General features: G+C 50.2%; 8 protein-coding genes across 8 annotated transcripts; 4 read left to right on the top strand and 4 right to left on the bottom strand.

Annotated features, from left to right (window-relative positions):
• Positions 1-4,672: 4,672 nt before the first annotated feature.
• On the top strand, positions 4,673-8,735 carry Hira (histone cell cycle regulator-like protein). The gene is made up of 7 exons (XM_017236007.3): positions 4,673-4,832; positions 4,950-6,423; positions 6,484-6,901; positions 6,964-7,328; positions 7,388-7,592; positions 7,651-7,891; positions 8,093-8,735. Exons 1-7 carry the CDS (start codon positions 4,796-4,798, stop codon positions 8,350-8,352), a joined length of 3,000 nt encoding a protein of 999 aa, XP_017091496.2. The 5' UTR covers positions 4,673-4,795; the 3' UTR covers positions 8,353-8,735.
• On the bottom strand, positions 8,052-11,096 carry NELF-B (negative elongation factor B). Its single transcript, XM_017236008.3, has 3 exons — positions 10,916-11,096; positions 9,529-10,827; positions 8,052-9,473 (listed from the first exon to the last, which is right to left on the bottom strand). The coding sequence occupies exons 1-3, from the start codon at positions 11,042-11,044 to the stop codon at positions 9,120-9,122; spliced, it is 1,782 nt and encodes a 593-aa protein (XP_017091497.1). The 5' UTR covers positions 11,045-11,096; the 3' UTR covers positions 8,052-9,119.
• Positions 11,097-11,175: 79 nt separating this feature from the next.
• LOC108121708 (uncharacterized) lies at positions 11,176-13,712 on the top strand. The gene is made up of 3 exons (XM_017235986.3): positions 11,176-11,741; positions 11,811-12,830; positions 12,892-13,712. The coding sequence occupies exons 1-3, from the start codon at positions 11,558-11,560 to the stop codon at positions 13,389-13,391; spliced, it is 1,704 nt and encodes a 567-aa protein (XP_017091475.2). The 5' UTR covers positions 11,176-11,557; the 3' UTR covers positions 13,392-13,712.
• An 86-nt stretch (positions 13,713-13,798) lies between these two features.
• Positions 13,799-16,370, bottom strand: Pdp (pyruvate dehydrogenase [acetyl-transferring]-phosphatase 1-like protein, mitochondrial). Its single transcript, XM_017235988.3, has 4 exons — positions 15,757-16,370; positions 14,827-15,328; positions 14,197-14,767; positions 13,799-14,140 (listed from the first exon to the last, which is right to left on the bottom strand). The coding sequence occupies exons 1-4, from the start codon at positions 15,868-15,870 to the stop codon at positions 13,915-13,917; spliced, it is 1,413 nt and encodes a 470-aa protein (XP_017091477.1). The 5' UTR covers positions 15,871-16,370; the 3' UTR covers positions 13,799-13,914.
• Positions 16,371-16,460: 90 nt separating this feature from the next.
• Positions 16,461-18,091, top strand: Ubc7 (ubiquitin conjugating enzyme 7). The gene is made up of 4 exons (XM_017235990.3): positions 16,461-16,847; positions 16,914-16,995; positions 17,070-17,329; positions 17,401-18,091. Exons 1-4 carry the CDS (start codon positions 16,805-16,807, stop codon positions 17,517-17,519), a joined length of 504 nt encoding a protein of 167 aa, XP_017091479.1. The 5' UTR covers positions 16,461-16,804; the 3' UTR covers positions 17,520-18,091.
• Positions 18,092-19,739: 1,648 nt separating this feature from the next.
• On the bottom strand, positions 19,740-21,682 carry LOC108121709 (inositol polyphosphate 5-phosphatase K). The gene is made up of 2 exons (XM_017235987.3): positions 20,660-21,682; positions 19,740-20,607 (listed from the first exon to the last, which is right to left on the bottom strand). The coding sequence occupies exons 1-2, from the start codon at positions 21,440-21,442 to the stop codon at positions 19,876-19,878; spliced, it is 1,515 nt and encodes a 504-aa protein (XP_017091476.1). The 5' UTR covers positions 21,443-21,682; the 3' UTR covers positions 19,740-19,875.
• Positions 21,683-22,034: 352 nt separating this feature from the next.
• On the top strand, positions 22,035-24,329 carry LOC108121729 (lymphokine-activated killer T-cell-originated protein kinase). Its single transcript, XM_017236015.3, has 3 exons — positions 22,035-22,384; positions 22,801-23,150; positions 23,217-24,329. Exons 1-3 carry the CDS (start codon positions 22,125-22,127, stop codon positions 23,774-23,776), a joined length of 1,170 nt encoding a protein of 389 aa, XP_017091504.2. The 5' UTR covers positions 22,035-22,124; the 3' UTR covers positions 23,777-24,329.
• On the bottom strand, positions 24,276-27,333 carry par-6 (partitioning defective protein 6). Its single transcript, XM_017236016.3, has 3 exons — positions 26,993-27,333; positions 26,553-26,781; positions 24,276-26,492 (listed from the first exon to the last, which is right to left on the bottom strand). Exons 1-3 carry the CDS (start codon positions 27,068-27,070, stop codon positions 25,732-25,734), a joined length of 1,068 nt encoding a protein of 355 aa, XP_017091505.1. The 5' UTR covers positions 27,071-27,333; the 3' UTR covers positions 24,276-25,731.
• Between the last annotated feature and the right edge of the window lie 162 nt (positions 27,334-27,495).

Raw genomic sequence — 27,495 nt, 5'->3', positions numbered from 1 at the left:
CTTCGTTTAACCCCTCACTCCTGCCCCCCACCCGCCACACACACACGCAGACATATGAACTTGTCGGCTTGTTGGTGACATGTCGTTGTGGTGTTAACGGTACATCGTTTGACTGCGAATTAAAATAATGTGCCACTTGTGGCTTGTGGCTCTCCGAGTGTCCAATGTGTGTGTGTGGAGGGCATGTGGCAGACAGACTCTCCCCCGTGCGGCCTCGTCCTCGGTGGCGTCGCCCCAAAAATTTCCCAAAATTTCATTTGCAACTTTGGCCAAATCGAATTTGAATTGAACCCTTTTTTGGGTGGCAGGTCCTTTCCATGAGTGGAGTGGAGTTCATAAGGACTAAGTACTATATGGTAATAGGGATCACGCATGTCAATATCCCAGGATATTTCACTAAGGACCTAAGGCCTTTGAGCTCCTCGGAGGGGCAACACTTTTGGAGATTTCTCACCTTTGGGTTTGCGTATTCGTATCTCAGATCTTTTGGGCACTTCAAAAAAAATCACAAAATAAAATACTAGGTCTTAACAGGATAAACACTCCGACAGGACTCGTAAGGATAACCTGAACTGCCGTCGATGACAGTTAAAAATCAAATGAAATGAATGCCAGCAGCCGCGCCAGCAGCAGAGCTCGTCCTGAGACCGAGACAGAAACAGAAACATCAGAGTCTGAATCAGAATCTGATTCCAGAGCCCAGAGCCAGGACTAGAGGCAGCCGAGGACGAACCCGAAACCGAAACCCGGGCCCGACTGCAGGACGAAGCGAACTCGGTTGCGATTTTAAAAATTATGAATTGTTGGAAATGAAGCGAGGCGTAAGTTCCTGAGGTGGTTTGGGTGGTTTGGGTGGTGGGTGTCCTGCCGGTGGGTGGTGCGCTCCAGCCGCTGTGACCATGGTGGTGCGCATCGGCAGCAGCAGCAGCAGGATGTTGGATGGATGCAAACCAACCCCCAGGATGATGGTCGGGTTGATCGTTGAAAACAAATCAGCATTTGGACGTCAATCAGGACATGGCCATGGGAATAATGGAAAACAATAATTTAAGTTATTCCTGATGGAAAGACCAGGAGGGGGGGGGAGGCTATGGAGGCCATGCCATGTGGATTAGAATATATCCGAGTGCAAGAAACTTTTTTTTTTTTTTTATTTGAAAACAATGGCCAGCCAGGACTAGAACCAGGACCAGGACCAAGCAGGAGGAGGAGCAGGAGGAACAGTTCCCAGCAACGTTTTCAATTACCATCCAGTGGCGGATGCGGATCCTGGCACATTAGAACAATGGATGGTGCAATCTTTGTTGCTAAAACGACAGCAACACCACCCCCAACCAGGGGGGGAGGGGAAAAGCTTATAATTTCTATTACAATGAAAGCATGCGGATGTAAGCGGATGTGCGGATATGCGGATGTGCGGATGTGCGGATATGCGGATATACGGATATGTGTGGTGGAGCGGCCTTCTTGGTGAATTTTTTGCCGGGAGCGACTGGGAGCGACTTCATTAGCGACACCTCCCCACAAGCTGTTGCCAGGCGATTGCAGCGGGTGAGTGCACTGAGAGAAAAAATTGGATAAAAAAATTGAATAGAAACTATATTAGTTTATATAAGAGGGCAAGCAAACTCTTAACCCCCAAGAAAACCTCTCCATTTATCAACCTTTTTTCTAAGAACCTGCCTCTAATTTTTTCTCAGTGTAGTACATGTGCAGCCCCTGTGGCTGCTTTTTAATTCCCATTTTCTTTTTTTTTTTTTTTTGCACTGAGCTTGTTTGAAATAAATACCACACTTTTCGGTTGGGTGTATTCTTTTCCTCTTCTTTTTTTTAAAACATGGCCTGCCCCTTACCCTCCCTCCCACCCACAGGCTCGCTCCTGGAAAAAAAGCTGCCATGGCTGCACATCAAACGTCAGCACGGAAGGAAGCTGTAGCTGTCCGAGGGGGGGGGGTGGTCTGAGGTGGGTGGATGGATGGGGGTACGTGGCAGAAGTGGCATTGTCTAGTGGCCAAAAACGAAACCTATCCCCTGCCAAAGCGGAGGCTGTGAATGTTTACACTTTGGATTTGGTTCTGGTGGTCCTCCCCCCGCCCCTCCCCCCATTGAGTCCTTTTTTTATTCCCGCACCCGGTGTAGGACTCTCCTCTAGAGATTTTAAATGTATCTCGGTTAACGGTTGTTATGGCAATGGGCGACAGGTCGGTGGGGGTGGGGTGGACTCCAGCGTGTAACAGCGGCTGTTGCACTTGGAAAGGATTTTTCTACGCCAGGGAGGAGGGGGGGAGTGGCAACAAAAAAAAGAAATAAAATAAAAAAGGATTCAAAGCAGAAACTCGATTGTGTTGCATACTTTTAGGCCATCGAATATATTTTTTTTTATTAATTCTTTGAATATTCTTATTTTTTTTTTGAAAAGTGGAGGAGTGGATCGCTTCCTGCCCTCCAGTCCTTTAGTCTCTCCAGTTTTTACGTTGCGATGGTGTCCTTAGTTCGCAGTCCTTTTTACCGTATTGTTGCATGCAACGTCTCCCACATGCCACACAATTTGTGCCACTTTTGTGTTGCGCATCCATTTCCGCTTGGCTGCCACCCACCACCCACCACCCACCGACCAGGACCAGGACCAGGACCAGGACCAGGGGCACCCCCTGCCACATTATCCTTCCTTTTATTATCATCATTTTTTTCTTTTTTTTTTCCAAACATTTCACTCGAGCGTTGATTGAAATGTTCGCCGAACGCACAAACATTTGCCAAGGATGGCAAGGATATCGATATTTTAAAGGATATACAGTGTTACTTTTTTGTTATCCTTTAAAAAAATTATTAATATTTTTAAATATAAACTCTGTAGATCCTTGTTTCAAATATGCATCCCTGTTAGGATTTATTTGTTTGGCTCACTACCTACCTCCCCCCTCCTCTTAAGGACCTTCATTTGTTAGATTTTAAAATTTCGTCCTGTCGTCCTTGTAGTCCTGGTTTTACGCTGATTGTCATTTGCTTTTAGCCTCACCACCCACCGTCATTTATGAGTGACTTCCGTCCATCAGCCCATCCATCCATCAAGGATGGCCCATGGGCATGGATTTTTTTGGGCCTTTTTCTTTTGTTTTTCCTTCTCGCCTTACCATTGGCTTTTCAATTTCCCCACAAAAATTATCCTCCGGCTAATGAATTAGTTGGCCGGATATTTGAAACTTTTATTATTTTTGAGAAGAATTCTACATTCATGCTTTTAATGAGACGCTTGCAACTCCTCCAGGACCACCATCTGGAGAGGCTTAAGTGCTGTCGGCGTCGGATTTGCCAAATATCCGTCAGATACTTGAGCGACAAAAGAAATGCTAGCACTCTCAGGAGCAGGATACACATCCACATCCATTTCCATATCCCTGCACTCACGCAGACTGTAATCGCTTTATGTGCGCTTTGTTGACAATTGTCAAGTGGCTTTTGGGTGGGACCAGGGACCAGGGTGGTGGGATTGACGAGAGTGGGTTACAAAGCCGCCCTCCCCCCTGCCAGATCCTTGAAGGAACATCATCGTCACCACATGTTGCCGTTGCCGGCAACAGATGCGCTGGATTGCAAATAACTTCAGGTAAAGTGGGCACTGAGAACAAAGCAGGTGTGGGTTTGAAAGCATATCCTTGCAAAAGTTCCTATTTCTATAGAGGTCCTGTCAAAGTTAACTGTTAACCGGAAGCTCCATTTTTTTCTGTGTAACTTGGCAGCACTTTATTGAGACAGTCAGTCGTTTCGTTCAATTTGGTGTCTCTGATTCGCCTGGGGGAAACGACAATCCGCCAGGACATGGCAAGGCATCCAAACAAATAAAGAGACAAATAAATTGGCAAACATATTTGACGACAATTCGTGTCAATTACTTCTAAACGAGACTATTTCGCAGAAAGCAATTCGAAACGGTTTAGTTGCATTGATTCTCAAAATATTTGTCTTATTTCTGAAATATATTTGCTAAAGGAAGCGACACCCCCAACCCTAACCCCCAACCACCAGGTCCTGGCTACGCCCCTCCATGCGGATCAGCCAATGGCAGGCGAGCGCTTAGGAAAACTTTCGTGTTTTAGTTGGCGCTTTCCTCGCCGTTCGTTGCCTTTCGTTAGTTTTCACTCCACCCACATAGTTTGCCGGAAAAAAGAACGCCAAGAAGTCCTCCTATCACCGCCAGGGGGCGGAGGATACAAAAAAATGGGAGGGCTAGCCCTAGCCCACATGTGGGATCTGCCTCTTGGGGCTCTTTAGCTTTTATTTCTTATTTAAAACATAAAATAATAAGATTTTAAATACTTTTAGAATATAAAGACAATGAATTAGATGTTTTTAAATTCTAAAGACTAATTTCTATATTTTTTTTTAAGAATTCAAATATTAAACATTAAAAAAATACATTAATACATTATACATTACATTGAAAAAATTAGAAACTATAATAAATAAAAGCTATCCAGCTCTTAAAATGTAAAATATTATCAGGCTTACTTTCAAGCTTAATTAATAATTTTTATATAGCTTTTATACTTTAATATTAATACTTAAAAGTTAAGATAAGAACTTAAATTTAAATTCAAATTCAAAGTTGATGGGCAGCACTTTTAGACATCGTTTTGAAAAGCCAGAGCTGCCAGACCGTTGAGAGCTTTGCCGCTACCCGGTCACACTGCCATGCACAGACCCGCCGTGCAGAAATTCTGTTGTTATTAATTATATTTTTTGCCCTGTATTCGCCTACTTCCGTCTCAGATCCGTACGAGATTCGAAGGGCGGAATGCGGCTCATCAAGCCGGGCTGGGTGCACCACGATGGTGAGTTGCCGCCACAGTCCATACGACTTACGACGCACAGCCGGCTTTTGCCGTCCGGCGGATCCCGCCAAGGGACCAAGTACTTGGAATTACCCTTCTCTATCCTTCTCCCCGCAGACAAGCAGATCTTCTCAGTGGACATTCACCAGGACTGTACTAAGTTTGCTACCGGAGGGCAGGGAAACGACTGCGGTCTGGTGGTGATATGGAACCTGCTGCCGCTCCTCTCCGAGAAGGCGGAGCACGATGCCAGCGTGCCAAAGATGCTCTGCCAGATGGACCAGCACCTGGCGTGCGTCAACTGCGTCCGGTGGTCGCACAGTGGGCTGTGCCTGGCGTCCGGCTCCGACGACAAGCTCATCATGATCTGGCGGAAATCGGCGGGCTCCAGCGGGGTCTTCGGTTCCGGCGGCATGCAGAAGAACCACGAGTCCTGGAAGTGCTTCCATACGTTGCGCGGCCACTTTGGCGACGTCCTGGACCTGGCTTGGTCGCCCAACGACCTCTATCTGGCCAGCTGCAGTGTGGACAACACAGTGGTCATCTGGGACGCCAGGGCCTTTCCCCACGTGGTGGCCACGCTGCGGGGCCACACTGGCCTGGTGAAGGGCGTCTCCTGGGACCCGGTCGGTCGCTTTCTGGCCTCCCAGTCTGACGACCGCAGCATCCGCATCTGGAGGACTGACGGCTGGACCATGGAGCACAAGATCACCGAGCCCTTCGAGGAATGCGGCGGCACCACGCACATCCTTCGCCTCTCCTGGTCCCCGGACGGCCAGTACCTGGTTTCGGCGCACGCCATGAACGGCGGCGGTCCCACTGCCCAGATCATAGAGCGCGAAGGCTGGAAGTTCGACAAGGACTTTGTGGGCCACCGCAAGGCCGTTACCTGTGTGCGCTTCCACAACTCCATCCTGCGACGCCAGGTGACCGATGGCAAGCCGCTCCAGTACTGCTGCCTGGCTGTGGGCTCCCGCGACCGCTCCCTCTCTGTTTGGCTGACCGCCCTCCAGCGGCCCATGGTGGTCATACACGAGCTCTTCCACGACAGCGTCCTAGACCTGTCCTGGGGGACAAAGGAGTGCCTGCTGATGGCCTGTAGCGGGGACGGTAGCATCGCCTGCCTTCAATTCGACGCCACAGAGCTGGGCACTCCGGTGCCCGACGGGGACAAGAGCGCCATCATACAGAAGCTGTACGGCATGGCGTACGGCGACGGCCTAGCTGCCGCCAAAGCCTCCACAATGGAGCACCCGGAGAGGCTGCTGAAGCCGCAAAGCGGCGAGCAAGCACCCATCCTGGAGACGCGACCCGTCAACTTCCCCATCTCCACGGAGTCCAGCCAGCGTCCGATCAGCCAGCAGACGGAGACCAGGACCAAGGATGGCAAGAGACGGATCACACCAATGTTCATACCCCTGCACGAGGACGGACCCACCTCCCTGACCACCAGCATTGTGTCCAGCTCGGTGGCAGGCAGTGGAGCAACGGCCAGCAGAGCGGTGTCCTCCACGGCGCCGACGGAGAGTGCTGCCACGCCGCTGATGCCGGAGCCTCTGGTGAGGACCGAGCACGGGCGGCTAGATTCCAGGTGAGGATTTCCCTTTCGCCCTTTTCCCCTTTCCCCCCATACTGAATGATTTTTTTCCAGACTCAAACCCCAGCCTAGCTCCAATCAACGCCGTCAGTCACAGCCCGTAGATCCCGCCGACCTGCCACGCTTGCCCCGGGTGGAGGAGCACCAGAGCTCCACGACCGGGCCGCCGGACCTTCAAGTCACACCAACGGGGAAGAGCGAGTTCGTCAAGGCGGCTCTAGACTATCGCGTCCACGTCCAGAACGGCTACCTCAAAACCACGCACGGCATGCTGGCCAAGATCACGGCATCGGATTCCACCGAAATGCTATGGGAGTTCCTGGCTGGATCGCCGGTGGTGAACCTGAATCTGTGCGAAAAGTACGCCATGCTGTGCTCCCTCGACGGCAGCATGCGGCTGGTCTCCATGGAGACGGGCTGTCCCGTTTTTCCCGCCATTTCCCTCATCAGTTCCGCCGTGCACTGTACCTTTGTGAGTAGCCAGGACGACGGTGGTGTCTATCGGAAGGTGGCATTGAAACCCGTTTCTTTCAGAGCCCGGATAACCGCTTCGTCGGCGTGGTGACAAACTGCGGGATGCTGCGGGTTTGGGATATCGCCCGGCGATCCGTCAATCTCGCCGGCGAATTCACGCAGCTGCTCTCCGCCCATGGTCAGGCCATTCAGTTCTCCGTGACGGACTACGGCCTGCCGCTGATCGGCTTCGCCAACGGCCAGGCCTACACGTACTCGACCAGCCTGCAGTCGTGGCTGGTGCTGGCCACCAAAGACGCCATCATGTTCCACGGCATCAAGGGCACCCTGCCCCGCGACATGGAGGGGATCAGCCAGAAGTTCCCGGTCCTCGGCATGCAGGCCAGCAGCTCGAACTACTTCTGTTTCAGTGCCGGAATGGAGCTGTAAGTTGAGGTACTCATCCCCTTGGGGGTTACTCTCTCATTCCTGGTTCGATTTACAGGCGCAAGGCGGAGGCGTGGCAGCAAAGTGCCAAGATGGTGTTCATCGAGAACCAGATAAAGCTCTGCGAGACGCTAGAGTCGCTGGACGAACTGAAGCACTGGCACCGGATGCTCACCTTCCAGCTGGCCACCTATGGAACGGAGAAGCGCATGCGCCAGTTCCTGGACGATCTGCTGGAGGATCCAGAGCCTGGAATACCGCAGGTATGCTCCCTCCCTCCCTTCTCGATCCTCGCGGTCTAAGAGTTTCGTCCCGTTTCAGTTCGTTCCCAAGCAGGAGCTGATGCAGTGCGTGCTTGACACCCTGAAACCACATTCCCAGTGGCAGCTGATGTACGCCGAGTATGTGGACATGTTCAAGACGAGCAAATCGCAGCGGCAGGAGGAGGTGTTTGCCACACCCAAGGCCCCGCAACCGAAAGACGATGCTCCCACTGAATCCGCGTCTGGGGCCGAGGCAGCCAGCGCGGCGGAAAAGGCCACCGCGGAAGCGCCACCGCAAGGTAGAAAAAAAAGAACCCGAAAACGAATCATATAGCCTCGCCAAGCACAACCCATCCGGCCATCCACTGCATGTTCCATGATTTTTGTTATTTGTTTTTCATCCTTACTAACCCAGTCATAAACCATTAACCTCCAATCCCTGGGCTACCCAGACCACGGTTTTTTTTTTCTAATAAGATTCGATTTATTTTCCACACAAGCTGCAGAAGGATCGCCTCCAGCGGCGACTAGCACGGGGGTGACCAACACCACCAGTACGACCAGCTCTAGCTCGTCGTTGGGCTCCTCCTCCACCAGCTCCTCGTCATCGTCGTCGTCATCGGCGCCGGCAGTGGGCCTCTCGCCGGAGAACCCTGTCCTGGACGATGATTCGCACACCGTCTGCATAGAAGACTCATCCTCGCTACCTCCGCTGCTGGAAGCCTCTACCTCGCCACCGGCTAACCCAGCCCCCGTATAAATTAGAGGAAGTCTTAGATTTTTTTTTATTTTTTATATTTTTTTTTTTTTAATATTTAATTTAAAATCAGTTGTATAATTGAAGTAATGGTAAAAGCATGATGATTAGGATTCTGAATCTAGTAGCAAACACTAAGCTGCACTCTCTATTGCGTGGGATTTACAATCAGCGGATAGCATTATTTAGCAGATAATACTAATTATTATGATAGGCAATTAAATCAGTCAAGAACTAAGCTTAGTTAAAGGATTTAAGACTTAAAGTATTGTATAATTTTGCAGAGAATTTGTAAAATATATATATATATAGCCGTTAAAATACAGAGATAGTCATAGTAAGAAAAACAAAAAAAAAAAAATTGATTAAAGCCCACAAACGATATATATCTTTAGATTTGTACTCTATACTGTGTACTAGATCCGGGCCGGTAGTTATACGGGCCGTAACAATTACTAAATCCTTTTACTGGCTACACCGTATTACATACATACATATGTAAATATGTATCCCTATCCTTTATATAACGTGTATGATACTCCTCCTTCCTCCTGGTGGTTATGCTTAATTCTAAACAAAATATATTCTTATCCTGAGCGCACGAGGGCTACAAGCGAAAGCTAGCTCCAAGGTCTCTAACTCGACCGTTATGGGTATATTGGTTGGGGTTGTGATTGAGGTGGTATCCATTATCCGACGACAGCCGCTGGAGCTATAGCTGGTGCTATAGCCGGTGCCGGAGCTGGGACAGCGGCCGCCGGCGCCTCGGGCTATTGGGCGTTATAGTGTGGACCTGGCGTTGGCACGCTCTTCAGCGGCGAATCGAACTCGATTGGCGGAGCCTCGATAACAGGCGTCTCCGCCTGCCCGGCACCGATCCGCTCCTGCAGCGTCTCGTACAGCTTGTGGATGTGCTCGTTGTGGGCGGTCGTCGGCTGCATGGCCTTCATCAGGGTGGCGAGGCGTCCGGCCGGCAGCTTGTTGTGGACGTACCAGAGCAGCTTGAGCATGTGTCGCGAGGTTACGTTCTCCCGGGTCAGGCCGGCGAAGATGAACTCATCGAAGAGGGTCGTGCAGAAGTCCTCGGTGGAGAACTCCTCGCTCATGGGAATAAGCAGGGCGATCTGGAAGGAGGGAGACTCAAGGAGCTGCACCAGGCACACAACACTCTCTACTCACCAGCGAGTGCAGGAAGGGATCCTCGTAGGCGCGATCGTCCTTGCAGGCGGAGAGAATGGCCAGCACCCGGAGGACGCCCACGCGATCCTTAAGCCGGGCTGTGTGTAGCGTGTAGTACATGGCCAGGATGCTGGCAACGGAGCTCTCCCGGATGTAGGCCTCCACGGCGTCCGGAGCCGGGCCCGAGTGCTCGATGGTGGTCAAGGCGGACTCTCGCTCGTCCGGTGGCAGCTTTCCGTGCAGACTGCGGCACTGATCGTCCACTATCAGCGACATGAGGGCGGGCAGGAACTTGGTCACCACCTGGCAGTCCAGCTTCGGCTCCTTGAAGTCCTGCGAGTCGATCATCACCCAAGCACTCAGCCCCAGGGCCAGCATTCTCAGCAGAAGGATGAGGATCTGGTTGTCGCGCGGCATGCCCTCGTTGTTGATCAGGTGGTGGAGGATCTTGATGGCCGACGTGGCCAGAAAGTTGATGGCATAGGGGTCGCACAGGGTCATGGAAAGATCCCCCAGCACCTGCTCCTGGCCGCGCTTGATGTTGTCGAGGAAGCCCTGCAGCTCGCGTGACCGCTTGATGTCCACGTTCTTCTCGCGGATGCAGGCATCCAGGCACCAGGTGAACTTGTGGCAGGGATCAATCGAGATGATCTCCTGCACCTCCAGATCGTGCAGGGCCATCAGCAGTTCGGCGCGCAGCGTGCAGTAGTGGACGTTGCGGGTGCGTAGGAAGAGAGTGCGGAGGAACTGCAGCACCATGTCGTACAGCTTCACGCTCGTCCCGATCATGTTGGCCAGCTTCTGGACCACCTCGCCCTGCCGGCGCACCTTCGGCGTTGGTTGGAAGAACAGGTTGTTAAGGTTGGTGTGGTCGAACAGAATGTGCTCCTTCTCGCGAATGTACTGGGACAGCAGCGGCGACACCTCGTCACCAAACAGGCTCTGGTTGTCGCGCCAAATCTGTCGCTTCACCTCCGTGTCCGTATCGGCGTACAGCTCACGGTCCCGGACAAGGATCTTTAGGTATTTGTCGTCGATGTGCTGGGTGTTCCGCAAAATGGCCATCACCACTGGTCGCAGGGACTTAACCCGCACCACCGGGAAGCTCTTCACCAGCAACTCCTTCAGCTTCTTGTCGCGTTCCCGAGCCTCCTTCTGGCCCAGATCGTTGATGTGGGCGATCAGCTTGTCCCGCAGCTCCTCCATCAGTGACGTGTGGAAGTCCAGCCGCCGGACACCGTGCAGGTCGAGGAGCGGCAGCATAGGCCGCAGTGACGGCAGCAACACCCCATTCTCCAGCTGAAATGGTTACACAAAGCGATGGGGAAAGTGACGAATCGAAAATGTTTCTTTTTGGCGCGTTTTTATGGTGGCAACGTAAACAAACCTGGAAACTCTCGATGGCCTTCAGGGGGTCCGTGCAGGAGGTGAGGGCCTCGCGCAGGTACGCCTGTCCAGGTATATTCACGTCCTCTAAGCCAGTTCCGTTGTTTTTCGCCGGTGTGCTCATGGTCATAAACAATTCCGCTCTGTTTTTTTTTGTTTTGTTTTTTTTTTTTGATATTATTATGGTGGGGGTGGGGGCGAAAACAATGGTGCAGGGTTGTGTGTGTCTATCCGATAGTTATCGATTTGGCAAACAGTGTCGCTGTCGGAGGACGATAACCAGCCACCATTGGTCCATCTCTAGCGCGAAATAAGTAACGCCAAAGCAAAATCAAAAGAAAGCAAAAATAATACAGAGACCTTCGAGCGGGAAGTTGATCCTGACTGCCATCTGACATTAGCCCGTCTCCTGGCAACTGGGATATCGGTCGTTGAGGGGCTTTGTTGGCGAGTGAACCTTGTGGGGGGAACACTCCATGTTTGTATGTGTTTGTGTGCCAGTGCATGAGTGTGTGCGTGGATCTTGGCGAGAATCTTTAGAGCTCGGCAGTGCCTCGAAAGCGAGTGGAGTTGTAAACATAAACAAACCACACTAAATGTGAGTGCGGAGCTGGAGTTCGCAGCTCGGTACAGCAGAAGCAACATGTCCTCGTCGACGCCAGAGCGCAAGCGCTACCACAAGGACAACGCGCCCACGGACGATATTCTGACACTGATCAACCTGGTGCGCCAAAATCCGGCGCTCTACAACTACAAGCTCCAGCCGAATCAGCGCCGCCGTTCCGATGTCCTCAGCGGCTGGCAGGAGGTGGCCCAGCAGATCGGCAGTGAGTACATGGTCTAGACGAGTGTCCTGGAAGGGCACTTATTTCTTTGTTTTCTTTGTCTCCCCCTAGACAAGTACACCGTGCAGGAGGTGAGGCGAAAGTGGAAGAACCTACGGGACACCTACCATCAGTACCGACTCCGTACGCCCAAGTGCATCGAGGGCCGGCTCTCCAAGTGGCGCTACGCCAAGGAGCTCGACTTTCTGTCGACGGTGTACCAGCCCAAGCTGAAGTCCCACCGCACCACGCTGAGCTATGACACGACGAGCAGCAGTGGAAACGCTGGTGTTGGCACCGGGGTCGCCAACAGCACAACTCTGCCCATCGGGGCCATGCTCCACCTGAAGCAGCACGTCGAGGACGAGGATGACGAAGTGGTGGATGATGATGTGCAGTCGGATCCGGATACAGCCACCGTTTCGTCCCACCACGGAGCCTCGCAGATCACCCTGGTTAGCGAGGAGGCGGAGACCTTCATCCTGACCGCCTACGAGGAGGGCGTAGCGGATGACTCAGTATCGCAGCACCACCATCAGCAACACAGCCACCACCAGCACCACCACCACAGTCACCACCAACCGCACCATCACCAGCACCACCACCACAGCCACCACCAGTCGCAGCACGACCGCAGCATCTCCAGCATCGAGCTCTCGCAACTGGCACATGACGACGACGTGGTCGATGATGTGGACGACGAGGACGACGACGTAGACGGGCATGTGGTGGACATTGTCAAGCATGAGTTGGATGAGGACGGAGCCACCGGAGCGGAGGTCGACTACGAGGAGGTGTGTCTCTACGAGGAGGCCAGCGGCGCCCATGTAGACTGTGAGATGGGCGTGGGAGATGCCGTCGATGGGAGCAGCGATGTGGTGTCGCTCGGCAAGGGCTTCCACTACATCGACGCCCACGACTTCTGCATATCGGACATAGAGCCCCAGACGGTGCGGTCCAGCAAGCACCAGTTCCAACCGTCGACCAGCGCCTCCAACAGTGTGCTGGCGGGCGGAGCTGTGGTGGGCGACGGCAAGCTGAAGAATCTCACCCTGGTGACGACCACAGCGACAGGTGGAAATGCAACAGGAGGTGGGTGTTGTTGGACCTTTTTGGCATTGAGCCAGTTGGATAACCTCTTTTTTTCTCTTAGGAGGCCCCCAAGGAGTGTCGCGGACAGATCAGATTTCGCTGGTGGACGTCACCGAGGCCACCAGCACCAGTGTCACCATTTCCAGTACTCCGGCCGTATCCCTGAATGCTGCCACAGTGACAACGACGCCGGCGGCAGCTTTGTGTAACACCACATCCTTTACGGCGACGCCAACGACGACGATCCTCCAGCTGCCGAACATGAACTGCGGGGGCGGTGGAGGCGGCGGCGGGACGGGCGCTTCCGTTGGATGCGGCGGAGTGCCATTGTCCGTGAGTGCGGCCAGCAGCAGTACCACCAATCTGATCAAGGATGAAGAGTTCCAGCAACAGCAACAGATTGCCCATGCCCTGGCCAAGCGGGACGAACTGGATCTGTTCTTCGATTTCCTCAAAAAGAAGATGCAGTGCTTCAGCAAGACCCAGATCACGCACATCCAGATGGAGTTCCTCAACTGTGTCAGTCGACAGGAGTCGGCCGAGCAGGACGGCAAGGACTAGATTCCGATACCCCCCGGTCGTCGCCCCACCATCCCCAGTAGTTGTGTAGTTTATTTTTTTCAGTGTTTAGGATTAGGACTCGTACCGTTTACCAGTTTACAAGATTCCGGACCCAGTTGCGGGCTCTTCGGCTAGCTTTACCGCCCATCCCCTCCATCCCTTTGTCACGTTAAGGGCCGCCCTCGTTAGGAGGCCCCCCGTAGCCCCGTCTTTGCGCCACCCGCACCAGCCAATCGCTTTTGCATACTGTTTATATGTAGCTCAGCGTTATATACAATTATTTTCTTTAAGTGTAAAATAAAATCGATTCTCGAAAGATTACCTGCCGGATGTTATCCCAGATCTGGGCCCAGAGACCTCTGGACCCACCAGAGACCGCGATCCCCCAGCGAGAAGACTAATCTTCGCTATCCGCGTGACATTTATTGGGCACGGCAGTCGTCCAGGTCCGAGATGGCGAATGAAAACAAACTTAAACGTATCGCTAGTGGCTAGGTTAGTGGTGTGTAGCTACCTTCGGGCATCACGCTCCCAGCGCCTTATCCGACTGCTGCTTGGCGATCTGCTCCGAGTTGAAGTAGATGACGGTGATGGTGATGTCGTCGCGATAGAGACGCACCACGTCCTTCGGTAGCGTCAGGTAGTACGAGATCTTCGAGTGCTCGATGCCGTAATCGGTGGCTCCCAGAGCGTTACGGATGAGATGCGTGGCCGCGTTCGAGTCTATGGGCTTGCGGGTGAGTCCAGCTCTGAAAGAAGATGATGTAGAACGGGACAATGGCTCTGGGGTGTCAGACCAACTCACTTGCGCTCAGCCAGCTGGGCGGAGATTTGCTTCAGCGTCACGTTGTCGCCCTCGGGAAGACGCATCGGCTCGAGGATCTTCTTTGAATCGATGTGCTCGCCGACGAGGCTGACCACCTCGCTGGGCGAGAGGAAGTCCCACAGGCCGTCGCTGGCGATGACTAGAAACTTGTCGTTGGGGCCCAGCTGGTGCTGCTGGACGTCCGGACGAGCGGTGAGGTACGGGGGCGTGTAGTAGTTCGGCGCCATGGCATGCTCTCCGAACATGGGCACCACCTTGTTCTGCATGACGTCGAGGGACCACTTGTAGCGGAAGTCGCCAAAGGCACGAAGCGGAGCTAGCTGGCTGAGAAGACGTCCATTGCGGATGACCGTCTCCTGTTCCTGTCTGGGATGCTCGGCCAGGATGCGGCGAACCTCGCCTATGTTCTCGGTATTGTGCTCAATGTTGAGCTTCTTTGGCGTCCACTGCTGGGTCTGCGGGTCCAAGATACCCAGCACGGCGCCGCAGTCCCCCGTGCTGGCCACGTGCAGCTGTAGTCCCTCCAAGTGGACCAGGCAGGCGACGGCTCCTGAAAGGGATTCGAGTTAGTGGATGGGCTTCGAACCGGAAGCGAAATGGATGTCCCACCTGACAGAGCCACTCCCATGGTGCGCAAATCGCTGACTGCCAGGGCCTCCTCCGAGAGGCCATCATCCAGCTCGAGGAAGGCGTGCACCAGCTCGCTGGCCACATCCCGCTGCGGCGTCTCGCACAGCTGCTTGATGTACTTCTGGAAGCTGGCCTCGTAGATCGGCTTGATTTCGCTGACAAAGTCCACATTGTCGTTGTGGCACTTGAGGAAGGACTGGCTGCTGCATCCCTTCTTCACCTGGTCCCGGAGCACTTGGCGCGGCAGTGTGGCCGCAGACACGTACCGCAGAAGGCGTTTGGACACCACCTGACCGCAGGCAGCTCCTCCGTGCCCGTCGAAAATGCCGCATATGAAGCCATTTCGGTGGAGCAGACTGGCCTCTGTGCGTGAGTCCTCGCAGGGGGAGTTGGAGCCCAACTGGTTGGTCTCGTAGCTCCGTATGATACCATCCACGGGGAAATTGAAAACGAACTCGTTCTCCCTTAGCACCAGGTTAACCTGTGGGACATGGAGGGACATGAGTTAATGGACTTCCTGAGGATTAAGCTCTCTAATAGTATCTTGTGAGTTTTGTCGACAAACCTCCACCATGTCGGCTTAAATAATGAATCTATTTTCTATGACCAGTTTCTATAGAGGATTGGGAGCTAATCCTATGGCTGGGGTGATTATTGTTAGAAGTAATACTAGTAGAAGGGTAAAATAACACCACAGGTGTCCACACCTGTCGATAGCAACAGAAGAATTCCAAGAAAGAGGGGAGATATTACATTTCTGTAAAATGTGGCTGTAACTCCAAAAGTCCAATCCCATATCTGGTTTCTGATCCTACTTTTAAGGGACTTATATAAGACCTTTTTCAGATCTACTCCCCGTACATCCTATCCTCAATAACCGGCAATAATCAGCACTGGGATTCAACTTACATCGTACGGACTCAGCTGGGGCAGTTGGGACAGGAAGCGCAGGGCGTTCAGGCTGAAGTCCTTGACATTGGAGCGCACACAGCTGGCGGCGTCGTTTATGGCAAACCTAAACATCTAGACGAGTAGACTACGGGATATATAGGTTCTATATGTTAGCTCCACCCGTTTTGCTGCAGCTATAATTAACGGTAATAATATTTCGGATTCCGTAACCTTGCGCGCACGTTGGAAATTGGCGTAGAGCGAGCGGGATGGCTGGAAGGATGCACCAGGCGGGTGGTGGGACGAGACCGATACGAAGCGGAAGACGAAGAAAGTCAAAACTGGAGTCGGTGGTGGGGAACAGAGGACGTAGGACGGAGGATAGCCCGAAGACAATAATAAATACGGAAATCAAAGACACCAGAGAGACCGGATAGCCCGACCGGCGCCTTTTCAGTTTTCCTTTGGGATAAACACGGCTCCCATAGAGTGAGAGAATGTGGGGTCGTGCCAACGTGCGAACGATCCGGCTATCTGATTTTGTACTTTTGCGTGCGAAAGTACGGGCAATTTCGACGGAAAACAAATGTATAATGAATATGAAACATATATACAAATGAAACAGCTGTTTGGGGGCTGCCACATATGGGGAATGGCTCACTTGTCCGGCAGCTCTGGTTGGGGCGCTTACCTGCTGCCACCGATAAGTTATCGGTTCCACTCCCACCACTAAACAATTTGACTGTACAGTACATTGACAAAAACACATACCTATCTATTTACATATATAACACTTGATATAAATAAACATATTGAAAGGGTTTGTTTTGTGTATTACGTGTCTGTATTAGACTCCAAACACGATCCTTTTGGATCTGTAAACAGTGCGCTAACTGGAGAACCGTGGAAAAACCTGACGGGGGCGCACGCACACACCTGCAATCGTGGAAGCAGAGTTGAAGCAAACGAAGTGGTTACAGGCGGAGAGTGTGTAGGAGGACCCAACACCCGAACCACAGACACAAGAATACGTGGGCGACAAAGAGGACTTGGTTGACCAGGAGCAATGGCTGGATCCGCGCTGCGACGCCTAATGGCAGAATACAAACGTAAGTCCGGGAGCGAAGTCCACAGGCAAAGTTCTTCTGCAGCTAATTAGCATTTACCACCTCCAGAGTTGACACTCGATCCGCCCGAGGGCATTGTGGCCGGACCCATCAGCGAGGACAACTTTTTCGAGTGGGAGGCACTAATTGCGTAAGTCTACCTGTCCACACGGACCTGCGGAATCCCCTCCAGAATAATCGTAACCTGTTCTTTGAACCTTGAAGCGGACCCGAGGGCACTTGCTTCGAGGGCGGCGTCTTTCCGGCTCGCTTAGTCTTTCCGCCCGACTATCCGCTGAGTCCGCCAAAGATGAAGTTCACGTGCGACATGTTTCATCCCAACATATTCGCCGATGGCCGAGTCTGCATATCTATACTGCATGCCCCCGGCGACGATCCCATGGGCTATGAATCGTCCGCCGAGCGATGGAGTCCCGTGCAGAGTGTTGAGAAAATCCTATTGAGTGTGGTTAGCATGCTGGCAGGTAAGTAGCTTGTTCCCGGAAGGACTATGTTATCTGAGGCCACTTGAGTTCACCGCCAACCTCGCCAACAGAACCCAACGACGAGAGTGGTGCCAATGTCGATGCAGCTATCATGTGGCGGGAACGGAGAGACGAGTTCAATACCATCGCCCGACGACTCGTCCGCAGAACATTGGGACTGCCCACATAGATGGCAATTCGTCCACGGACTGGCACTGGAACTGGTTAGCCCACACTCAGACACCCAGACTCCGCCACCAACCCAATACGATCCCATACCAACCCGATTCCTGGATAGCGCCTAGCGAAACCGAAACAGAACCGAAAGTGAAAACCGAAGTGAAAAAATCAGCAGACATGACGAGTTAACCCACAGTTCCAAACAACACCCTAAGACGTTTCAAATTAGCAAAAATCAAGAGGCCTAGCAATAAAATCGACTGTTAAACAACCCAGACAGCAGTGCGTCCCGTCTAGAGTTGTATTCCCCGGAACTACTGATAACGAAAGGCCTATTAGCAGGCTGTTTGGAGAGACCATAACTCATTTGGATTATAGAACTTCAGTTGCCCAATGGCCCAAAAGTATCCCTAAATTTTGAGATTGTAAAATTCAAGTTTTCTAAACGATAAAAATTGTTTTTGCGTGTCAGTCGTTCTCTGAAATACTCGTCGCAGCCCTTCATAGAACGGCCCGTTTGAGCCTTTTTCTCTATATATCCTGCTGCTCTGTAAATCTTTGATTAAATAGTTTAAAGACAACCACACACAATTGTATATAACGTGAAAACTTTTTTTTTTTTTTTGTTTTTGGTGTTTCAGCGAGTCATATAAGTGTAAAAATATATGTATTTTTTGTCAAATGTGGAACAATGTGAAAGATGTGTGTCTAGTAAATAGGAAAAAACAGTTGTAGCTTTCTTCAGGGCCGAAGAATTCCCTTACATTCTCTTTTTGTAACCATTCTCTGTAACGTGTCCAATGCACAAAGGTCACTATACACTTTACACCCCTAAAAGGGAAGGCGCACACACAAGCTTCTCAAACTTGTAGTTTCTGTTTATTATTATGCATTACGATTGGTACATTTAGATTAAATATATGTATATAAAATAAGGCTAAATCGATAAGGTGCAATGGACAGACAGACCACGTCTGTCATCCATTGTCCAGTTCCACTTCCATTGTCCACAAAATCCTAAATTGTTTCTATGTATTCATTATATATATATATATGTTCTACCACGCAATGTTGTAAATGTCTTATTTTGGTTAAGTAAATTGATTACAGTGTACCCTGATAAGGCATGTGTATATAAGGTGCGTGCACTCTTCATTTTTTGTCTTAAATTAAATTGTAATTAATAACAGACTACTAATCAATGCTAGTGTTGCGGGATTTACAAGGTGCCTGGGCCTTCTATCAAAGCTAGGATAGTAGCTTCCTACAGTTGCGGTTTGGATCCCCTAGCTTAGATAAGTGGGTATATAAGCATGGAGATACTAGACCCCATATATGTATAGGGTATTAAAAGTGTAACATAACCATGTGATATTTTTTCTGTTTATTTCCATTACCGGCAATTAGAGTGGTGGGCAAGGTAGTTATCAATTGACGTCGGCGAGGGTCACTTTGGCAGCCAAAATTTCAATTACCAGCCCATTGGTTTGGTTTATGCTCCCATTTCAAACATTCCATTTGGATTCGCTTGGACTACAATGTGCCTTCAAGGCAGTGTCTGTGTCGAAACGCTGCTTTTATGGATGCATAGTTTCTCCGGGCACCCAGTTAGGCACCCACCCCACTGCACGGTGGGCCTAATTTGGCATAGTCTGATCAAAAGTCTATAAGGGTGGTTACAGTCTATCCATCTAAAGGGTTATATATATATGGGTTACATTATATGTCTCGTTATCCTTTGACTAACATGGTATCACTTATAAGCCTTCATTTTCCTCAAGATCATAATCATTTGCCTCTAGTGTAGAATATCATAGTTTAGTTAATTAAGTTGTTTTTTTTTTTCAGGGACCACAAAAGATAATACTATCTATATGCACCACAAATCACCACAAAACTTTCTCATCTATGTTTTTAAATAAAATATATATATATAAATATAAATAGAACCTATTTGGATATATAATAGTTGGAATAACTGGTCTCAGTCCCTGGGGTTTTCAGTACTTCTTTCACATTAGTTGCCCACTGTGCTCGGGTGTGTCATAGTTTCGGATCGGGGCTTGTGGCGTAATTAACCTTTACGAAACCGGTTAAATATTTCTAATACCGTGATGCCGTGCAAACAAAAATAACAAGTGACAACAGAAGCGGACCGAGATGCAAATGAAAGCAGGAACAGTCGCATGCTGGAAGGGATTGGGATTGGGGGATAGAAAGTAACACAAACTTAGGGGTATATGTAGTTGTATAATTGCACATATGGAGTGTTTTAAATAAAAAAGGCAACAATCAAACTTAACATGGTAAAATTAGAAACACTGGACTGGTAACTAGAGGATGAAGATGTCGAGCGCCTCCGCCAGCTAGTCAACGTGGTACTCCGTCCTATGCGGCGATCCGCGTCGCTTCTCAGCCACGAATGCGTTGCTTATACCGGCCAGGCTGGTCACTCCTCGGATGCCAGTGCTGCGGAAGTAGATCAGCAAGTACTGCTCGCCATGTCGCAGTTCCACGTCGTCGGCAAAGTCCAGGCGCACCTGCTCCTGCGAATTGGCCTCCTGATGGCGCCTTAGCCTCTGGCGGTTTTTGTGATGGTGCCTGGCCCGTCGGTGGGTGGCCGGAGTGTCGAATGGGTCCGGTTCATGGTTGGAATCCGAGGATGTGGGGGACTCGGCCTGGTTCACGTACTCGTAGGCGGCGTAATCCGCCAAACTGGCGTACTCAAGGGGATAGATGCCGATCCAATCGTTGGGACCTTCCTCGAACTCCGCCTGCTTCTTGTACTCCACGGTATTCTCGTCCCCAATCTTCCAAACGGCTATCGACGAGAACACCACACCAGGCACCCGTACGCTCGGATAGAGCTTCACCTTAAAGTCACTGGTAACTGGTTTGTGGTCGCTTATGGTGTAGACGGGATGCGACTTGTAGGAGGACTGCTCAATGGACAGCTGCATTCCAGGCTGCCTGTTCAGAGGCTGCACGGCGTACATGATGCGATCCGTCCAAGCTGGCCTTCTCTTAAGGTCGTACTCCGAGGTCCCCTCCCGGAACTTGAAGGTGGGCGGAAAGGCGGGCAATCGTTCTTGCAGAACCTAAAATTATACCGTCTCAGTTAAGATTCTTGAAACTAGCTAGTGTGCCTACCTGGAAGGCCTGCTGGGTCTGCTCGCGAACCTGGTACAGTTGATCCCGCTTCATCAGAGCCTCGTGCTGGGCCTCATCGCTCACCAGCTGCCGCACTTCGGTGGCAGAGTCGCTGCCCTGCAGACGGAAGTTGAGGTCTCCAAACCAGAACACATAGTCGTGGTCGTAGATCTCCCGATAGCGCTTGACGTGGTAGTGGTGGTTCTCGAGAATCTGGCGATAGTCCTCGATGCGTTCGTCCAATTGGTGATCGTGGGCTGCCAAATGGGCAACCACAAAGGCCAGACCGCACCCGTAAAGGGTAAACCTGATGCTGACGGCTCCCTTGTTTCCCCAAATGCCGCCAAAACCAGTCCGTGTGAACTCAGCTTCAATGTCGTGCAGGTGTTCCACATGCTTCCGCCGGACGAACATACTCAGCAGCAGGCCCTGCATCTGCTCCGTTTTAATGGCAACATAGTCGTAGTTGCGCAGCAGCTCCTTGGCCTTGTGCGTCCAGGGATCCTCCTTGAACAGTCCAAGCACTTGTTGCTGCGGCTGGGCGTTTACCTCCTGCAATCCCAGGGCATAGATGTCCGGCAGATGAGCCTTCTCTTCTTCCGACTCCTCAGCGCCCACGTCGTGCAGACCCAACAGTTGCCGAAGGGAGATGTTGTCTGGGAAGCGGCTGCCCACGTTCCAAGTGACCACGTACACTCGGTAGGTCTCCAGCTGCTGCTTTGCGCTCTGAGCAGCCTTCGCCTCGTCCACCTCCGTTTTGGCTGCTTCCGTCGCCTGGCTCATCGTATGCTTCGCGAAGAGGAGATAAGAAACAGCAAAACCAACTGTCGCTGCACTGCACCCACTGTTTAGATTAACGTGTTTACCCTATTGATAAGGGGCTTTGATCGGCGGTTTCCCGCTTGTATGTTAGCTAAGAGCTGACCGCGGAACTTGGGAGGTGCCTTTCCAAACCTGCAATTGGGAAACTATGGATTACACTTGTTTGTCAGAGCAAAACAACAAACACTATAAAGCTGAGGGCAACAACAAAGCTCCATCTGGCTGACCGTTCGACAGAGCGCCAAAGAATCCCAACCACCTGCAGAATGCGGGTTGGCCACACCTTTAAATAACAGTTCTTGGATAAATATTAAAAAGTGGTAGCCCAGAGATGCTAATTTAAATACAATTAATTATATACCTTGCGAAATACGATTTTCAGTTAAACCTGACAGATATTCGATATCTTGGGGAGTACAATAAAAATGATTGCGGTAAATATCGATAGGATTTGTTTTTTCTTAAAGCTCATCTCTAGTTTCCAAATAGAAAATACCAAAAAGTACCAATCGATAAAATATCTGAACATATCGACTTACTCGGTATTTTTGATATCCCCATCTCTAGTTGTTTAAACCGAATTTATTCTGCGCGGCGTCTCTTTTTTTTCTACTGATTATTTTGTGTAGTGCCTTTGATTAAAATGGAGACTCCTCGTCGCAAGCTGCGCGACCTGCATTTGGAAAACGTGCAGAGCATCAGCACCCCAATCTGCATACCACCATCGCCGCTGCTGAAGACCCTTGGGCACGGCACCGGGGTCAGTGTTTACCGCCTGGACCGCTCGCCGCGTCTGGGACAAGCCCGCTCCCCGTGGGCCGTCAAGCGAATCACCCAGAATCCCAGGATTAAGAGGGACCCGGTCTTCAACGAGCGCATCATGTACGAGGCCCAGATTTTGCGGTAGGTGCCCACCTTTCTCATAGCGAACCTACATGAGTGTGTGTGCGTCCTGGCTGTGGCTCTGGAAGTGTGTGCGCTGTTGCATGCATGTGCGTGTTCATTAGAGTGGCCCAGTTTTCATTCCCTGCCCTACCTCTTCCTGGAAAATGCAGTACCAGCTTGAAAATCTCCAGCAGACAAGTCTTTAAAGAGAAATAAATACTCATTGCCCATCAGGTCTCCACAGTGACACGAATTTATTTTGGGCTGATGTTTATCGGCTCAATAAGTGCCAACACAACTGCCCAACAGGAAAGCGTCCCATCGTACAGCCCCTGGAATTTCCCAGAAACTGCCCTAACCCATTTTCCTCGAACGAAAAATTCCCCGAAATGTGGCGGCAAAATTCAAAAGAAACCTGCGTTCTTTTGTTCCAGCAAACTGAAACATCCCAATATCGTGGGTTTCCGTGGCCTGGTGACCGGCCCCGAGGGCGCAAGCACACTAGTGCTGGAGGTGTGCAACACCTCTCTTGGATCCATTCTGGAGGAGCGCCATGACGAGGATCTGGGCCCGTTGCCGCCCAAGAACACCCTGAAAATGATTATGGATGTGGCCAAGGCGTTGGACTTTCTGCACAACGAGGCTCGCCTCCTGCACGGCGACCTCAAGTCCTTCAATGTCCTGATCAAGGGCGAGTTTGAGATTTGCAAGCTATGCGACTTTGGGGTATCCATGCCGTTGGACGAGAACGGTGAGGTAAACATGATTAAGAAGTGCTATGTGGGTGAGTATGCTGCAACCAATCCAACATCGGCTCTTCCGCTACAATAGAATTACCATTTTATTTCAGGAACCTGCCTCTGGTCGGCTCCGGAGGTAATTGACCAGGTCGAGATCATTGACAGCAAGGCTGACATCTTCAGCTTTGGCCTGGTTATCTACGAGACCCTGGCTCTGGTCCCACCACACACCTTGGAACTGGACGAAGCGCTGGGCGAGGATTTGGATAACTCGCACGACTTGGACTCCAACAAGAAAAACAACAAGCAACAGGGCCAAAAACTTGACTTCACCGATTCCACCGACACCTCGGTCAACTTGGTGGAAGAAAAATCAGAGTCTGATTTCATGGAAGTCAGCCAGCAGGATGAGGTGGATGAGTCATCCTATGAAGAGGAAGATAATACAAAGGAGAACGAAATCTCTGGATTTTCGCTAAACAATCTGGAGTCTGCCTATGGCACGCGTCCCCCGCTGCCGGTGGCATTCCAGCTGAGCGCCGACTACAACTGCATCGTGGAGCTGTTCTATCTGTGCACTAATGCCCTCAGCGAGGATCGCCCGGCTGCCAGAACCATTTGGCAGAGCCTCGAAAACAATACAGTCACCGACGGATCCGGAGGCGATTAGACTAATGATATTACTTAAGTCTTCCCTTCTTCCATTTCGGAAACTGTTTGTTAACCACAGATTTGCATTCATCTGTGCATAATCTTAGCTAGGTTTAAGTTGGAAATTAACCTCCTAGCTTTAAGTTGAAAGAAAGTTTACAGTATAAGTTGACCTCAAACGTACGGCATCTGACTCTCGCATTCGTTATAAGTGACTATAGGTTTTCAAAAGGACATTCTTTGACATTCCCTGATTCGAAGAGGAGCCACGTTAGATCTGGAGGCCAAAGAAGGATGGAATAAATATTATCCAAAGAAGCAGAACGGCAGATAGCTCCTTAACAGACCCCAATGGACAACATTAATCAAAATCTGGATGCCAGAACATAGTTAAGCATAAATTGAGTGTAAAATATGTGTAAGAGAGAGAGCCTCCCACCTTGAATCTAAAGTTCGAAACAATTCAAACTCGAATATATATGTGCCCTTCCAGGAAAATGAATATATATACACCTCGGTTACAATTTTACTTAGGTTTATTAAAAAATAATAATACATACATCAAAATATAAGTTTTTGTCTTTTCAGTTGTTCAGCTAGAACACACATTTATTATCTCGTAGATGCGTGAGCGACTTGAAGATTTTGGATCGGGAATCCCCGGAGACTATAGGTTGTTCTTGTTCGGTAGAAGCTTCGATTGCTTGACAGTGTAAAAGGATATGTTTGTGGGACGGGGGACAAGGACGAGGACGACGTGGATACGCATTGGGGGGGTTACAGTTTAGATTCGCTGCTGTCTCTAGTCTAGATCTTGCTATCTATATTTGTATATTATATGTATATTTTGTTATGATAGGGTGCGATCTCTAAGGTTATTAGCATTAGGTTGCCTTCCGTCTCATATAAGTATATTGGTATGTTAACTTCGGGTGTCTGTCTTCCTCCTCTGTGTGATTTGACTAAAGCGTACCCAGACGTTCGGACTAACTCTACATAGACACGTGTATAAAATAAGTATTATCTTCTTGTATATATATGTATGTATATTTATAAAGTATCGAATTGCTCTCTTGAAGGCAAAGGCGCTGTTGGTGTTTCGTTTTGTTAGTTATCTCCTCGACATCATCGTTCCTGGCTGCGTAAATCGTTAGCTTTCCTTACAAACAAAGGAGTATTGGACGCACGGGGACAAAATAGTTAAAATTAAAAAAAAAATACAATGTTTAAGATAAATAATCAACTACAAATGTAATGCCAAATAATTCAAGAACGGTCTAATAAAAAAATACACATAGCAGACATACAAGGACACTCGCACAACACTGTGTCACCTCAGGATAAAAAACAGGATCATTTGAAGATCAATAGACCTCCCTGATGATCCCTCAAGTACATAAAATGGAATGTTTTTTTTTTTTTTTATATAAATTAGTCGTGTTTGATTGGTTTTTCGAATAATTGAGTGATCCTAGCACTCTGCCTTCTGCATTTGATGCTCTTTCTCTCTCCTTCTCGCTATAGCTGTCTCACTTTAATCTAATGCAACAAGTAGCATAATAACAAGACGTAAATCTTACAAATTTAAATACACATAATATATATATATATAAATGGAAAGGAAAAAAAAGATAAAAACAAGGACTGCATTCAAAAACGTGCAAATGAATAAGTGTGTTGGGTTTGCGAGTTGTGTGTGCGGAATGTATGGGGGAGAGTCGTATGACTGAGTGAGTGTGTAAGCGATTTCTAAATCCCTCACTTACTCCAGGACTGTGTATACTCCACTAGCCACCAGGTCACTAGCCAGCCCTGTTCTAAGCGAGATTGTCGATTGTCTTCAGCAGGCCTAACTCCAAATAATTGACTCAAGTTTGAACGAACTTATCGATGTGAGTGAAAGTTAAGACGGCTGAACCGAAGTGTCTCTTCTCGTAGCTGCAGTTGTTCTTCTGTCTTCGTTATGCGTGCCTCCTACAAGTGGAGCACCCCGTCCTTAACGTCGCTGGCCATTATCGTGGAGGCGTTTGAGCCCGCCGGCTGGTGATGGGACGAAGGTAGTGGGGACGGCTGGGACGCCACCGCCGGCTGGTGGTTGTGATTGGCGGCGGAGGACGTGGGGCTCTCGTCCAACGTGACTCCCGTGAGATCCACTATGTCGTCCTGGTCGTCATGCTCGATCTCGTCAGAAGTGTTGGTGTTGTTGGTGTGATGCGAACTGCTCGAGAGCTGGCTGTTCCTGGAGAACGAGCCGCGGTGCGTGGACGTCAGCGTCCGTTGGTTGGCCGGCTTCACTGTGATGATCAGATTCGAGCTATTGGCCACCATCATGTCGGTCACTTGGTCCAGAGTCTTTCCGGCCACCTCGATGCCGTTTACCTCGATCACCTCATCGTTGACCGCCAGCAAGCCGGTGCTCTCCGCCAGGCCACCCGGCACCAAGCGGGATATGAAGATTCCCGGCTGCTTCTCCAGGCCGCTTGCTGTCACCCGCACTGAGGTACCGTCCCGAATGTAGAAGCCCAAGGGCTTGTCGCTGCCGTGCTTCAGGAGCCTCACCCTCCGATGGGTTTCCGGCACAATGTCCACGTCTATGATGGCCGACACCTGTCGAAAATCATGCGGTATGGAAATCGACGGCGCCTTGGTCTTCACCGGAGTGTGGCCCATAAGTATGCTGCCTATTAGGTTTCTCGGTTTCATGGTCCCAAAGCCGGAGTACTCGTTCAGATCATCTTTAAACAAAGGAAGGTCTCAAATTAGGGCTTCTTTGGATAATCTGCAGCGGAACTCACCTTTTCTCTGAACAATTACCCGCAGAAGTGGGCGTGCCGTCTTCAGGGCTCGTCCGAAGTTGTCGTCGTTGTTAATGGGCAGCAGATCGTTGTCCCTCGGATCTATATACAGAATGAGAAACTGTATGTTGGCCAGCTTGTGCAGCTGCTCGATCAGAGCCGCGAACTTGTCGAAGCTCTGCTCCGTCTCGTTGCGCTTGAAACTCCAACGCCGGAACTCCGCATCGAACTGGAAGAGAAGCAATGGAAGTTTTAGGATTGACACATGCAGTTCTCCTAGATATAATCCCTCTAGAATGGTATGTGAGCTCCGATCCCCCGCCAACCCACTGCTATGCGCATGAATCAGCAGCTCAGCGGTGAAAGGGGCGTGGGGATTTGTGGCGGTTTGGAAGGGGGAGCGTTACCCAGGGTCGGAACGGGAACTGCAGTGGACTCACCTTCGATTTCACCTCGATCAGATTCGTTTCCCCGCTGGCCGCTGCAGCGGACGTTGTGTTTATCTTGTTCTTCGACATTTTTTCCCCTTCTCACAATTTTCCACACCGAGAGTCGCTTCTTTGGTTTGGACTCTTTTTTTGTATCTGATCTTCGGGATCGGGCCCAACCGAACCGATTGGATGCGAAGTGAACCGAACCGAAGACAGGAGCAGCGAAATTAAAAGGCTTTCAATAAATTAGAGTTAGAAAGGTAAATTAAAACTAATTAAATAAAAGAAATGGATGGTGGATGGAGGAATCTCGTTCAGCGCTGTAGTGTTGGTGAACGGAATGCGACCACAGTGTTGGCCAACGTCGCACAACAACGCCCTCCACTGGTAACCTTTCTCTAAAACCTCTAAAACAAGCAACATTTGTAAGTAGTTAAAAGACAGTCTTTATTATTTAAATCTGGCTTTAAGGATATTTTTTGGAAACATTAATCATTAAATTTTTAAATATT

The sequence above is a fragment of the Drosophila bipectinata genome, chromosome XL (genome assembly GCF_030179905.1).
Source record: "Drosophila bipectinata strain 14024-0381.07 chromosome XL, DbipHiC1v2, whole genome shotgun sequence".
Classification (NCBI taxonomy): domain Eukaryota; kingdom Metazoa; phylum Arthropoda; class Insecta; order Diptera; family Drosophilidae; genus Drosophila; species Drosophila bipectinata.
Note: the sequence above shows the minus strand (reverse complement) of the source record. Positions and strands in the feature narration are given on the sequence as shown.

Excerpts from the sequence above, each read along its gene's own strand:
- Hira (XM_017236007.3), top strand. The coding sequence starts at position 4,796 with ATGCGGCTCATCAAGCCGGGCTGGGTGCACCACGATG. Across the intron at positions 7,593-7,650 it reads CAGAGCCTGGAATACCGCAG|TTCGTTCCCAAGCAGGAGCT; the intron begins GTATGCTCCCTC and ends GTCCCGTTTCAG. Across the intron at positions 7,892-8,092 it reads CGCGGAAGCGCCACCGCAAG|CTGCAGAAGGATCGCCTCCA; the intron begins GTAGAAAAAAAA and ends TTTCCACACAAG.
- NELF-B (XM_017236008.3), bottom strand. The coding sequence starts at position 11,044 with ATGACCATGAGCACACCGGCGAAAAACAACGGAACTGGCTTAGAGGAC. Across the intron at positions 10,828-10,915 it reads AGGCCATCGAGAGTTTCCAG|CTGGAGAATGGGGTGTTGCT; the intron begins GTTTGTTTACGT and ends TAACCATTTCAG. Across the intron at positions 9,474-9,528 it reads ATCCCTTCCTGCACTCGCTG|ATCGCCCTGCTTATTCCCAT; the intron begins GTGAGTAGAGAG and ends CCCTCCTTCCAG.
- LOC108121708 (XM_017235986.3), top strand. The coding sequence starts at position 11,558 with ATGTCCTCGTCGACGCCAGAGCGCAAGCGCTACCACAAGGACAACGCG. Across the intron at positions 11,742-11,810 it reads GGTGGCCCAGCAGATCGGCA|ACAAGTACACCGTGCAGGAG; the intron begins GTGAGTACATGG and ends GTCTCCCCCTAG. Across the intron at positions 12,831-12,891 it reads AGGTGGAAATGCAACAGGAG|GAGGCCCCCAAGGAGTGTCG; the intron begins GTGGGTGTTGTT and ends TTTTTCTCTTAG.
- Pdp (XM_017235988.3), bottom strand. The coding sequence starts at position 15,870 with ATGTTTAGGTTTGCCATAAACGACGCCGCCAGCTGTGTGCGCTCCAAT. Across the intron at positions 14,768-14,826 it reads CATGGGAGTGGCTCTGTCAG|GAGCCGTCGCCTGCCTGGTC; the intron begins GTGGGACATCCA and ends AATCCCTTTCAG. Across the intron at positions 14,141-14,196 it reads GCCCAGCTGGCTGAGCGCAA|AGCTGGACTCACCCGCAAGC; the intron begins GTGAGTTGGTCT and ends ATCTTCTTTCAG.
- Ubc7 (XM_017235990.3), top strand. The coding sequence starts at position 16,805 with ATGGCTGGATCCGCGCTGCGACGCCTAATGGCAGAATACAAAC. Across the intron at positions 16,996-17,069 it reads GAGTGGGAGGCACTAATTGC|CGGACCCGAGGGCACTTGCT; the intron begins GTAAGTCTACCT and ends TGAACCTTGAAG. Across the intron at positions 17,330-17,400 it reads TGTGGTTAGCATGCTGGCAG|AACCCAACGACGAGAGTGGT; the intron begins GTAAGTAGCTTG and ends CCTCGCCAACAG.
- LOC108121709 (XM_017235987.3), bottom strand. The coding sequence starts at position 21,442 with ATGAGCCAGGCGACGGAAGCAGCCAAAACGGAGGTGGACGAGGCGAAG. Across the intron at positions 20,608-20,659 it reads AGACCCAGCAGGCCTTCCAG|GTTCTGCAAGAACGATTGCC; the intron begins GTAGGCACACTA and ends GTATAATTTTAG.
- LOC108121729 (XM_017236015.3), top strand. The coding sequence starts at position 22,125 with ATGGAGACTCCTCGTCGCAAGCTGCGCGACCTGCATTTGGAAAACGTG. Across the intron at positions 22,385-22,800 it reads TACGAGGCCCAGATTTTGCG|CAAACTGAAACATCCCAATA; the intron begins GTAGGTGCCCAC and ends CTTTTGTTCCAG. Across the intron at positions 23,151-23,216 it reads GATTAAGAAGTGCTATGTGG|GAACCTGCCTCTGGTCGGCT; the intron begins GTGAGTATGCTG and ends ATTTTATTTCAG.
- par-6 (XM_017236016.3), bottom strand. The coding sequence starts at position 27,070 with ATGTCGAAGAACAAGATAAACACAACGTCCGCTGCAGCGGCCAGCGGG. Across the intron at positions 26,782-26,992 it reads TGATCGAGGTGAAATCGAAG|TTCGATGCGGAGTTCCGGCG; the intron begins GTGAGTCCACTG and ends CTTCTCTTCCAG. Across the intron at positions 26,493-26,552 it reads GGTAATTGTTCAGAGAAAAG|ATGATCTGAACGAGTACTCC; the intron begins GTGAGTTCCGCT and ends CTTTGTTTAAAG.